Source organism: Nuphar pumila, chromosome 15 (genome assembly GCF_984573655.1).
Source record: "Nuphar pumila chromosome 15, dmNupPumi1.hap1.1, whole genome shotgun sequence".
NCBI classification, from domain to species: Eukaryota; Viridiplantae; Streptophyta; class Magnoliopsida; order Nymphaeales; family Nymphaeaceae; genus Nuphar; species Nuphar pumila.
The window spans coordinates 57,000,253-57,013,502 of record NC_143263.1 but is presented as its reverse complement, the minus strand read 5'-3'; the positions used below and the strand labels follow the sequence as shown (position 1 = coordinate 57,013,502).

Genomic DNA, 13,250 nt, shown 5'->3' with positions numbered 1-13,250 from the left:
TACAAAATATGTTTAACCACCAACTTAATGCATTTTTGTCATCTGTTGATAAAATAACTCTTTTTGGTAAACAATAAGATTGAGAACATTTTAGTTTGTTCTGATGAAACAATGGCCAACTGAGTGATTCACGGATTTGTTAAAAAACTGAAAAACAAAAAGAAAAGGTGCGGCTTTTTTGTTTTATACAATTTACCAAGTAATAATCAAGCGAGAGAGAGAGAGAGAGAGCTCAACTGGGATACCATTTCTTCCGAAGAAAAACTACATACACATTAAAAGGAAAAAAAACAATAGTAAACTCAACTTAGTTTCAACTCACAAGTGGGTTGCAGCATCCGACCGGCCCATCTTATTTGATGACCCATACCGCCTCTTCATCATCCACGAATTTACACGGAATTACACAATATGGTAGACAAAACTCTCTTGAGTTCGTGTGTTTCATTATCATCCGCTTTTTGTGCCCAGAAACGGCTCCACAAGACCTCCTTGGGATCTTGCCGGCGTCGGTTCTTGAGATCTTGCAGAGTTCAGTTCTTGCCATCTTGCCGAATTCGGTTCTTCATCAGCTGTATTCTTTTGGACTGAGTTAGCAACTGCACCTTGTCGATTTTGGATGCTCTGGAGAAAGAGCCAGAATCTAGTCACTGATCCAGAAACAAATATTATAGAAGATGCAAATGACTAATCCTTCTAGCTTACTCCTAATGAATACTCAAAAGCATGAATATGTGGGTGGAACTCCTAATGGTTATCGAGGAAACAAAAAGGGGAAATAAATACAAAAACTACAGAAGTACGAAGTGTTGTCACATGGAATCAAGAAGGCTAGGCTCTTTCATTTTCCAAGCGGGCACCTAGAAGATGCAGAATAAGCAAAAACACGATTTGTGTCAGGGAAGATTATGTTACTAAAGAATTAACTATGTAACTTATTAGTGGTAATCACGTGTTAGAACTTCATCAATCAGAAGATGATAGTCTTATTCAAGCTACTTTGTTTGGACATATCATCGAAAGGATATGATGTGACCGAGAAGAGAATCACGCACTCCTGGCTTCTGCACAGTTAACCTCCGAGAAGATGGGGCTCGTGCAACAGATGAGGCAGCAGCAGCTGCTGCAACACGAATCCTGAAAATGCATCAAGTTCCAGATTAAAGATTCAGCAGGAGTCTGCGGCTTCAATAACCTCCAAAGCAGAGATGTGCTTTCACAACTCCATACTGCCAACTCCCATAAAGCGTTCACCTTGGGAAGTTACATCATTGTCAGAAGAAGCATATTGCTTTCTCATACCTTTTGTGGACATCGACATATTCATCTGTCTCGTCGACAATTTCCTCCTGCATTGAAGAAGAAAGCAAGAAGTTGGTTAACTGGGCATGAAAGAAAAAATTCAGACATCTTGTTAGGGATTGTTTTGCTTGTTACAGGGGGGAAATGAAACAAAACCAGTACAAATAGGGAAATGTATTACAGGTTGAAGGAATTAAAAGAAGGTAAAGATCACCAAGGAAACAGGAAGAGACAGAAGCAATACAAAAGAATGTGTAGAGATTGTGTTTAGCATTAAATAGAAATGAGGGGAAGAACAGGCTCATCAAGTGAATCTCATACAGTTAGATTTACCTGCAAAAGTTCTTCAAACACATCCTCCAGGGTGATGATACCAATGACTTCTCCATCTTCAATATCCTCTGAAAATTGCGCCTCCACATTGAATGCCCCATTGACCAGCTGATAAGAAGAAGGCTTATTTTCAGGGGCCTGAATATTTGGTTCTCTCTCCACATCAATAACATGTTCTGAATTCTCATCCTGCTTCCGCAGCAATGGAGAGGTAAGGGAAGAGTCTTCACTGCTAACTTTGTTCTCTTCAGATTTGTCACTATCTGCACTTGCTGGAGAACTTTTAGCCTTTGCTCTAGTCTTCACGACAGCAGCCATGTGGCTGCTTCCTTTCTGAAATTCATTCAAAATGTCATACAGAGGCATGTCTGCTGGTACCCTGCTTAAAGAAGGACGGAAATTATAACTCAAGTCAAATGTATGTTTGAAAAAAATGAATATTGGAGCAGTCAATTCTGTTGCAAACCTTGGAATTCTCCTGATGGAGACAGCACTTACAGGAGTCTCTGTCTCAGCACGCACTGTTAGAAGACTCTTCACCTATCCCAAACAGAGATTAGTTTGTTGGATTCAGAAAACACAAGCCAACAAAATGATGGTAGAGCGATACCAACTACAAAAGAAACTTGGCACTTCTTTTAGCGCAACCTACCAAGAGAAGCCCAATAATATTTTTTGGATTTCCAGAATACACAGGAACTCGACTGTGCCCTCTAGCAAGGATTTTCCCCATTGCTTCCCTGATACCAGAAAACCAGATAACCATTGGAGCCTTATACCTTTAATAACAATGAGTAACATCATCTAGAGGAAGATCAGCTTTTCCTTCCCAATAACCTACACGATCTCAAAGAAGGAACTTATGTAATAGTAGCTAGATCTTGACTCCTAAGATAATATCCTATGTAAATGGGATACTGTTACTGAAATGAATATGAAAAGGTATTGCTGACAATAAAACCAAAACAACTTTGGAAATGGATACATGGCCCATAAGGTGCAAAGACTCACCAGTCCAACTTTGAGTTAACATCCAATGAAAACGTTGATTCTATGGGCGTCATGGCCTCCTCAGCAGTCTGTTTAATCAAATTAAAGAAATGGGAACATAAGAACATAAACACTAAATGGTATACTCATTCATGCATATGAGAGAACTTCTATGAGAGCATCAAACAAATAGGTTTACTTTCTCGTCCAAATCAGGCCTGCAAGCAGGATGCTGTTCCCATCTAACACCGATTTTGATGCAGGGTTGCTTTATAAGAAAATTCAAAATAACATGAAAAGCTTCTTCGGTTATAATGTCATTTAGTTCTTTCTACTATATTAGAGTTAGAGAGAGAGAGAGAGAGATCCATATTTTTATACTTTTTAAAGGAAATAAAGATTGGACTCAAGTCTTAACTCCCTCTTTCCTCATACCTCCACTAAAAGATACTCTATTTTATAGTAAGGTTTAGATTTTAATCCAAAATTTGATAATTATGTTTCTTATTTGATTTAGATCCCTTGTTAGGAGAGTGGTTTTGGCTACCTAAAAATAACTCATTTTTGTTTTAAAATGTACATTGTTCAAACATTTGATAATAACCTTCCCCTGGCTCTAACAGGGAAAGAAAGGTAACCTGACAAGTCAAGATTCCTGCTTAATGCTACTTAAAATAAGCCTATATTTAAAACATCAGCGTTATGTCAAAATATATATCCCATCAGTTCAATTGTGCCATAGCAGCACTACAGAGAAATATCAAGACAGGTGCTTCTTTTATATATTTGAAAAGATTATCAAAACATACACTTCCCCCGCAACATCCATTAGCCATTAGAAGAAAATAGATAATATTTTATTAAGTACAATATGTGCCCCAAATTCTTTGGAAAAGTAGTCTAAAAAAAGATGAATAAAACTGCCTTACATTAGAAAACACGGACCACATTTATCCTAACATGTCTATAATATAGCAAAGAAAGCAAATCAAACAGAAAGGAACACCAATTTTTTTACAACAGGGCATTAAATAAACAAATCATACAATTGCCAGGGGTTCCACATTGTTCACGATTATACTAGGTTACTAGTGTGAAAAAATGTAATAACAAATGGGTGATACCTTAGCTTGAACAAAACTTTTTTGTAATCCATACCTTTTCAGTCAGATCGAGCGCACCACTTATAATTGTCGTCTCGTCATGTGTTAGCTCCCCACCCTTACCAGCCTGGGGCAGATTGCAACAAAAAAAATCACAACTCATGGATCAGTAATTCAGGCTTAGAATAACAAGATCATTGGTCATGCCATGACAGGGCATGACTAACACAAAAAACAGTTTTATTCAGAGTTAAAGATACCTCTTTACTGTGAATAGAAACAAGGGCCTTTAATTGAGCACGCCTGAAAAGTGCGGACTCATTATGCCCAAGCACAAAATCGAGGATCTACAATAACAGAAAAGTTGAAAGAAAAGGAATGAAATCACTCTTCAAAGTAACTTCAATATTATAGTATAAAAATTTCCCTAAGTCTATCTCAGCTTGACGAATCCAGATAACATTTCTGTGTAATATTGATTCTAAACTCAAGGTTCCTTAAAACAGTAACCAGCAGTCAAAATGCTTGCATAATATATGAGCAAACACTTGACTTATTGAAATAACAACTCTAAGGATAGACTTTTGATCACATGTGCAAGGTTAATAATTCATCTCAAAGCCAATTATAGTTTAGTACACCATTTATAAAACTGTCCTCTAACAAAACCGACTTTTTAAGCAAAGAAGTCACCTTCCCAATAGGATAAGCTATCGGATAGCAGATTATCATTAGAATACGAACAAGCCAAACAAAATTTGCACCCACTGCAAGTCCATATCTTGAACAGATGGCCTGTGGAATGATCTGCAAAAAGTTGAACATAACATGCATAAAATCACTCATGCTGTTAGGAGCAAGCTATATAAACAATATGCTATATATGATTAAAAGAAAAAAGGGTATCATAATAGCCCCTCATGATTATGTATATAGGATGTGACAACTTACCTCCCCAAAAGCTAAAACAAATGTGACAGACAAAACCACTGCAACAAATGGGTGGAAAATCTTATCCAGATAAATTGGGAGAGCCTGAAAGAAGAAATATATAGAAATTTCAAATCAACTATTAATCATGATAAGCTATCAGTAGCTGTTAATTAGAAAATAACATCTAAAAATTCTAATAATGTAAATGCTGAATATTCTCTCTTGAGATTCTGTTCTTTGCTCTCTAGGCCAAATTTCATATGCTCATATTGCCCACAGAGTGGTAACATCTGCTCTCTGTAAATTAATCAGCATTGCCCAAAAAATATAAACATTATGTCCTTTGCCTAAAATGCATTCATCATTTCAACAAATGGCAAGGTATAAGGGAGAATCTTATTAACTATTTCAATTTTCACATGGATAAGGCTATGGAATATTCAACAGGGCAATTCTCATGAAGTTCCAAATTTAGGAGGAATTAGGTACATAGGGAATGCAGTTAGGAAGTGAAGATGGGAGTATTACATCATTAGAGCATCAATAAAACCAAATCTAAAATCCAAGCTTGGTCAGGTAGCATGATGCCTTCAACATTATTTGTGCAGGTGACTCTTTATAGGCATCAATTTTACTCTCTCCCAGATATTGAACCTCAAAGCACCTGCACAAGGACCTAACTTAATCAGTTCCTTTCTTCTTTTTTTCGTTTTCTTCCCCTTCTCCCTTCAAGATAGACAAATCTGTTGTCCAAACAAATTCTCCAACAATGATCTTTGACGGAATCTAACATTGTTGGCAGATGACTAGGTGATATCTACAATCCTATTGCTTGGGAAGCATGTTTAGAATCTTAAGCTTCACTTGGCTAGGGTCCAAGCATGGACTTGGACAAGATGTAGGCATATCAATACCATCACGTCATTTGATCATTTCATGACTATTCTCTATTTCCAAAGTATTAGGAGTGCAGGACATGCAGAAAGCAATACAGACCGACCAAACGTCACGTTTGGTTGGCATCAGTCAAAGACAAAGTCGTTAAATTGTGTTTTTGGGTCTACAATGGACAGTATAAAACAGAGCATCACTAAATAAATGAATTAATGAACATCTCATGCGTCTTTTTTTCTGAAGTTCAGCAAAGGAAATACCTCCATCGCACATGCATTGCATAGAAGCAGTGTCACGAGAAGTTGGTGCTGCTTCCGAACAACTGGAAGAATAGCAGCTGCAGAGAAAAACCCGTTTGTAAACTAAAAGAACCAAATCCGCATTAACAATTCATCCAATGCGGCAACCACAGAAACACCACATAATAATGATGATGATGTTGTTGATAATAATAAAAACAATAATATAAATAATATAAATAATAATAATAATAATAATAACAATAATAATAATAATAATAATAATAATAATAATTGGGATGTATTTGCTACAATCAATTGTACCTGCAATCTAGTTGGGATCTCATGAGGATACACGTCGTTTTGATTCATCGACTAGCATTGATACGGACGCGCATGCACTCAAGCATGCAAACACGCATTTAGGAGAGAGAGAGAGAGAGAGAGAGAGAGAGAGAGAGAGAGAGAGAGAGCTAAAAAGCAGTAAAAGAAAAATCACAGGGGAAAAAACAAAGCCAGAAAAAAAAAAAGAATCTATTCTCCGAAGTCAAATACAAACAACAAGAATGATCATCATCATCGTTGTCAACTTCGCCGTTAAATCGCATAAAAAAAACCAACTTGCGGCAAAACACCATCAATCCAGCACATGCAATGCACGAACGAGAAAGAAGAGTAAAGGAAAACCCTACATCTCGAATTCCTCCCAAAATTGAAAAGCAAAAACCACGATTCCCGAGCTTACAAAGCAATAAACAAGCAACAAAAAAAAAACACTACGAACCACATTATGCAAAACCCTAAGCTACATCCACCAAACGAAACAACCAGACTTCAAGGAAAGCTCAAAATCCGACGAAAAGGAAAAGGAAGAAAGAAGAAAAGGGAGAGAGGAGAGAACGATCGGGAGAGGAGGCAGAGACGCACCGGCCTGCTTCTTCTCGAGGGAGGTGCCGCTGCGCTCGAGGATCTCGAGATCGACGAGGCCGAGGGACATGAGGCCGAGGGTGAGGCCGGACATGATTCCGGCGAAGAGCACCAGGAAGCAGGAGACGCCGGCGTCGACGAACCACCAGAAGGACTCGAAGGCCATGTCCTCCTTGTCCAGCACGAACCCTCCCCCGACCTTCGTCGTCATCCTCGCCACCACGATCGCGTTGAACAGCATCATCTCTCTGTCTTCTTCCTCCTCCTCCCACCACCACCACCACCACCACCCTCCTCTTTGCCAGATCACTTCTCTCGCTCTCTGGATTTTTTTTTTAAATAAAAAATAAATAAAATAGAGAAAGCGCGAGGGTTTTGGTGGCGTTCGCTGCCATTTATTCGGAAGACAAGAACTTTCGTTGACCAGATACTTCAATTACTGGAACAACCTTATTTTTTTATTTTATGACAGAAACGTCCCCTATTTGTGAGATCCATTGGGAAAATTCCAACAAATGGTAACGTTTTTTTTTTTGTGTGAATTTATAACATAACAAACCGCAGCCGGCACGAAGACCTAATCGCAGTGGCTCAGCCTGCCATACCTACGGGACGGCAGCATAAAACTTCAAAGCTAAGACCTCTTCCCCCTTAGCTTATACTAAGCATTGGCTTGCTTTCATGAGAATCGAACCTTGACTGCCCACCTATCCGCCAAGGCCCACACCCAACTTACGCCAATTCCAATGGAGCAATGGTAAAGCCATTTTCATATGAAAATTGGAGAAAGCCCTGCTTTGTTACGGCACCTTGTGTTGGAACGTTGTAACTTCAAATCCCAATGATCATTAGGATCTCAGTTTACACTAAGTTCACATATTCTAGTAGCCCTCAAATCCAATATGAGCTGATTTGCAATAAATGTAATGTCTCCGTGGAAAAGTATTACTTGTCATTTTACTTTGGTCCCTATTCTACATTAAGGGGACTTATGTTTAAGTTGCTACTTATTTAGATTTTCAAGGAGTGTGAGATGGTTCGTTGCTATTGATTTTTCTTCTTCTTTTTGGTGGTGAGGGATCTTCGCTCAGAAGCAGGTCACTTAATGAGTGGGCCTCTTGCCAGGAAACCTTGGATGGGTCACCGACACCCAAGCTCTTATGTATAGTGACATAAGTTAAAAACCCACGGCAGTAAAAAAAACTCGCGAGAATTTGAATTTGGCAAAAATCATGGTAATAAAAAATAAAAAAATAAATTTTTTTTTTTATAAAAATCTAAATAAAAACCACATTGCTGTTAAAAACATAAATATCATGATATTTATGTTTTGATGAAAAATCATGATATTTTGAATATATCCCAAGAAATTACCGTTTAAAACGTTCAAGTAATTGCTCGTGATATTAACACGATATTTTCATAAATTTTGGGATATTTGTCACTGTGCTGTTATGGAGCCTAATAGTTAAAGGCAATTGCACACACGGTGAGAATTGAAGCTAAAACGAAGGGTACTGCACTTTTTCTCTAAGCTCGCTGCCACTCGGGCAAACCAGGTAGGTATCTTTGCTATTCAATTTGAGAGGGTTGTTTTCACTTTTTCCTTAGGACCTATATTTTCAAAGCTTCACATGGAAGAGCCTCTTTCCAAAGAAAGCGAGTCCGAGGCTGCCTCTTCGTAGGAAATGATTCTGCGGAAAAAAGGAGTTGATATTGACTTTGTGGGCCGCTTTTTGCAAGAAAAACAGTTCATTTTGGCGCTATCATTTATGTTCGTTTTTTCGTGGAATATCGCTTGTTTCCCACTATGCAAATGCGGGCTAAAGGTTGATCCATGGAGGTAGGGCTGGGAAGAGAGACCAGCAACTTGCCGTTTGGCTTGGCCAAAAAAACAAGCTGGATGAGTTCAGTTAGGAGCCAACTAGTTTAGGTAAATGAGTCAAGCATGAACATGGCAAGCTCAACTCAGCTCATTTTACACATTATATACTTATATATTATAGAATCACTAGAATATGAGAACTAATGTGTGAACTGTTATTTTCATGGATTTTTTCTACTTTTCTCTTGAATCTAACCATACGGCTACTTGCTTGGATTTATATGAACCAACATCCAATTTTGATGCATAGACATGATTTTTTTAAAGGTTTTAAAATCAATGACTCATAATCTTCATATATATTCAAGCATTCAAAAATCACATTTTTTTCATCTAAAATACATGATCCATTGGTTGATTCCTAGTAAATTCACCATGTCAAACAGATCTACATGGTTGAATTTTGCAAAAAAAGTGTTGGAAATGCCCATATTTCTAGTTCTCATATATATAAATATATATATATATATATAGAGAGAGAGAGAGTAATGTGTTCTTTAGACCCCTCAAAAAATCATAGTTTGAAGTATTTTTTCTTACGTCTAACACCGCAGATGTGACCTATAGGTTTTGTTTAGTGGGAACCAACTTTTGGATCGCCGAAATATGACCAGTATATAAGTTTTTTCAGTCATCCAAAATCAATGGTTATGAAGATACCCATTTTTTTTTGATCAAAAAATATATTTTCATTAAAAAAACATAATCAAAGAGTCGATTCCCACTAAATTGAGCATGCTAAACACATCATGGTTCAGATCTATAATAAAACACTTAAAACCTATGGGGCGGAATGAGAAGTGGGACCTAATATGTTTAGCTCTCTCTCTCTCTCTCTCTCTCTCTCTCTATATATATATATATATATATATATATATATATATATATATATATATATAGTCCCTGAAATATAAGAACTCAAAGTATGTGAACCAGTCATAACTGGTTTTAACCATCAAATCAAATTTGATCCAACGGTGCTGACTGGTTCTCCAATTTCAAAAAATCATTAAAGTTTCTGACAAAAGTTTTGTTGGTTCTTAGAAAAAAAAAGACAAAGGGTAAGCTTTATAACTGTAACGTTCCTAAAAAATCCAACATTTTAAAACTTTTCTCCAAACCCAAAATTTTAAGAAAATTTACAAATTTTCATTCGTGTAAAGCTTATCATGAATTCCAAAGGGTAATACATCATCAAGCTCATCTAGGATCACAATCCAACTATTTTAAATACTGGATGACCCATCTGAGCGCAAACATAGAACATATATTAGTCTCCTAGTATTAGGTACAATACAAAACCATCCATAGACACAACTTGATTGAGTTTATTACACCATCAAAATTCATATAATAAATGCGGAAGACAAAATTTATTTAAGGGTTAAGACATTTGAGAGGTTACGTAAAAGTTTGAGATTTGAAATAAAATTTCAATTTGCATACGAAGAAAGAATTAACATCCACAAGTTCATCTTATTCTAAAATATTTACAAGTATTTGACCATAATTTTGTATGGGCTTTAATACAATGCGTTTGTAGAATACACCAAAATTGAACTTGAAGAATACAAATCAAGTTTATATTAGTACAACCATAGTATGATTCTCATCATTTATAAAATGTGGTTCAAGGGAATCCACGCTCATTTGCATTGCATTTATTTATTTCCATGATATTCATTCATTCATTCCCATGACATTCATTCATTCATTCTCATAACAATCATTTATATAAATGAATGAGCAATTAAAATACATCGCGTGTAATTATGTAAAGCAAATTGGTAAAGTCCTATTAACCATGTCCAACGTGAAACACACACATGCTTTTCAAAAAAATCAAGACATATGAGTCTCCCACATTCATAACATATGCATTCATAAATTACACATAACGAATAAGTTAAAATCTTATTTGACTATTCCAACGTATATTATACGTGCATGCTTTACAAGCAAACAAGACATACCAGTCTATAATCATTTATGACATTTGCATTTGTTCTTTTATAAAAGAGTATCCAGTTCAATCATATGACAAGTCAATACATGTCCGTGATATGCATGCCCACAGGTGAATTCTCATGATCATGCTATGCATTTTTGCATTACCATAAAGAAGAACAAGTCAATTCTAACGACCTTTTCAATGTCTATCACAGACACATATGCATTTTAGTCAACTCATTGACTTACTTCATATGGTCAATCAAATGTTCTCTTATATCTTTTTTTCATTCACATGTATACTCATATGCAATGACATTCATAAATATTAGTAATTTATATGTTTACTTCACAGTGTTTATGCATATGACAAAAGTGATTTTAAAAATCTAATGCATTGTTTCTCTTGATTTACTTAAACACATCTGATACAAAATAAGGTATAGCCGCCTAGAAACAAGCATAAGAGTATTTATTATGCCATGCATTTTTATTTCTCCCATATAACTTAACTGAGTCTATCTCAGGCAGTCAATCCTACAATGCAGCAATTAAGAGATGAACACAGAGTTCTTATACTGGCCTACATCTATGTACGCCACCTGAGTTAAAAACAAATAACACATATTATCATACTTTGCAGAGTTTTTGGCCCTATCCTGTGGATCCTCGAGTAGGTTTGTCCCCATAACCTCTGTGGGGAGGGAACGAGGCATACATAGTTCTCCAATATTTTTATACCATCTTTCCCTCTTCAAGAAAGACACGAGATCGAGATGAACCCATCCATCTCGGATAGCCTAGTTTTATTGGTGCCACAAGTAGACCCGTGGTCCCAGAGTTATCTTTTATTAAAGTCATAGGTCATACTTTCAGTGTCATTATCTTATATGATAACCCTCTCATGTCACTATACATGATTCATTAGTCCACGCTCTTAAGCATGACTCATGTCATCATTATACCCATGCCCTCATGCATGATACATGATACACTTCATTTATGCTTTAATGTATGATATATGTCATATTTAATCCATGCTCCCATGCATGATTCATTCATACACACTCATATGCATGATATATTCATAACATACATGACATGATTCACATACATTTATTTCGCATATGCATTCATTTCAGTAATGCATTCATGTCACATATACATTTATTTTAATCATACATTCACAACAAGTACCTATAAAAATACTTCATATTTCGCTATTCTAAAATCAAATCAAGCATGATCTATATACCACAGTAAGAAAAATACTTCAATCCTTATACATTCAAATCATACTTCACATGATCTCGAAACTTCTTTCAATATTTACACGAGACATTGCATCATACACATTTACCAGGGGTAGTTTACCTAATTTGCATTTTTTGCATACACATTGGCTTTTAGCCTCTTTACGATACTTAACATGTGGTACCTGCATGACAATTCATAGATATACATACTATAAACATCTAAGCATTTAATACAAGTCTAATATTTGAATTGATGCATGCATGTATGCATATTCAAATGCAAACATCAATAATGCATGAGCACTTGCACAAAACTGAAAATACGATATGCATGTTAACTTAGTTAACTATGCACATTCACACTTGCTTGTATGAATTTATAATGCATATAAGGTATAATCAAAACCATGATGTAAATGTGTATAAAAACCACTTCAAAACTGGGTTTTAAATCCACATAATCAACATTTAAAAATTAGTTTTAAAACCCATTTAAAACTACATCTAAAATTGAAATTGTTTCCTTCTTAGGCATTTTACCAAACACTTAGTGTACAACATAATTCCCAAGGTAACTGAGATTCCAGAATTTATAACATGTAAAACAAAATTTAATACGTTAACTAAACCATTTTAATTACATGCTTCAATCACTAATTAATTATAACATTAGCATTTTCTAACTAGGCATGTACAAAAACCAAAATTTGCTAAAGTTAGTCTATGTTACGTACATGCATAGCTAATTTAGCGACAATTCATACATAATTGCGACAAACAACCTAGATAAGTATTATAGAAATTTAGTTAAGGGTTCCTACCCTCATAGACCCAGTAATTAACGAAACCCAAAAATTCAAGGGGTTTCATGAAATCCGTAACGCATCACACCTATGATAAATAACCAAACACTTGGCGTATGCGTGCCACACCAAGAGAAATAGCACAAGGTTCAACTGGGGTGTTTGTTCGTTGACAAAGAGTGCTACAGGACCACAAACTTATCAAAGTGAGGTAAAAAACTCTTCCACATAAATCAACAATCAAGGATGGGGCAATTTTTTCCAAAATCGACCAAAACCCCCCAATTTAATAAGGAGATTGGGCTGGTCAACTGGTTTCACACTATTGGGCATCCTACTCTATGATCTGGATGCTTCCCAATGCAATTGCCATTGGTGTAAATCCCAAGAAAACACAAAATAAGGGGTCGACTATGAGAAATTCTATATAAAAGAAGAAGATTGAATAAAGAAAAAAATATAGGGAAAACAACACCACACCACCACAATGGAAGGGTTAGACATGAATCCCAACCATGCTGGGCATGATGCCAATACTGGCGAGCTATGCACGAATCCCCAAAAAGAGAGAGAGAGAGGTCGACTAATTAGGGAAGAAAGAGAAATCGAGTTCTCTCTAACCCAAGAAGGAAATA

At 36.2% G+C, this 13,250-nt stretch overlaps 1 protein-coding gene across 1 annotated transcript; it reads right to left on the bottom strand.

Annotated features, from left to right (window-relative positions):
• Positions 1 to 228: 228 nt before the first annotated feature.
• Positions 229 to 7,083, bottom strand: LOC149815407 (DUF21 domain-containing protein At4g14240-like). Its single transcript, XM_089989103.1, has 13 exons — positions 6,722 to 7,083; positions 5,816 to 5,892; positions 4,680 to 4,763; positions 4,422 to 4,535; positions 3,989 to 4,075; positions 3,784 to 3,855; positions 2,647 to 2,714; positions 2,288 to 2,375; positions 2,102 to 2,175; positions 1,636 to 2,014; positions 1,303 to 1,349; positions 1,056 to 1,137; positions 229 to 624 (listed from the first exon to the last, which is right to left on the bottom strand). Exons 1-13 carry the CDS (start codon positions 6,963 to 6,965, stop codon positions 451 to 453), a joined length of 1,590 nt encoding a protein of 529 aa, XP_089845229.1. The 5' UTR covers positions 6,966 to 7,083; the 3' UTR covers positions 229 to 450.
• Between the last annotated feature and the right edge of the window lie 6,167 nt (positions 7,084 to 13,250).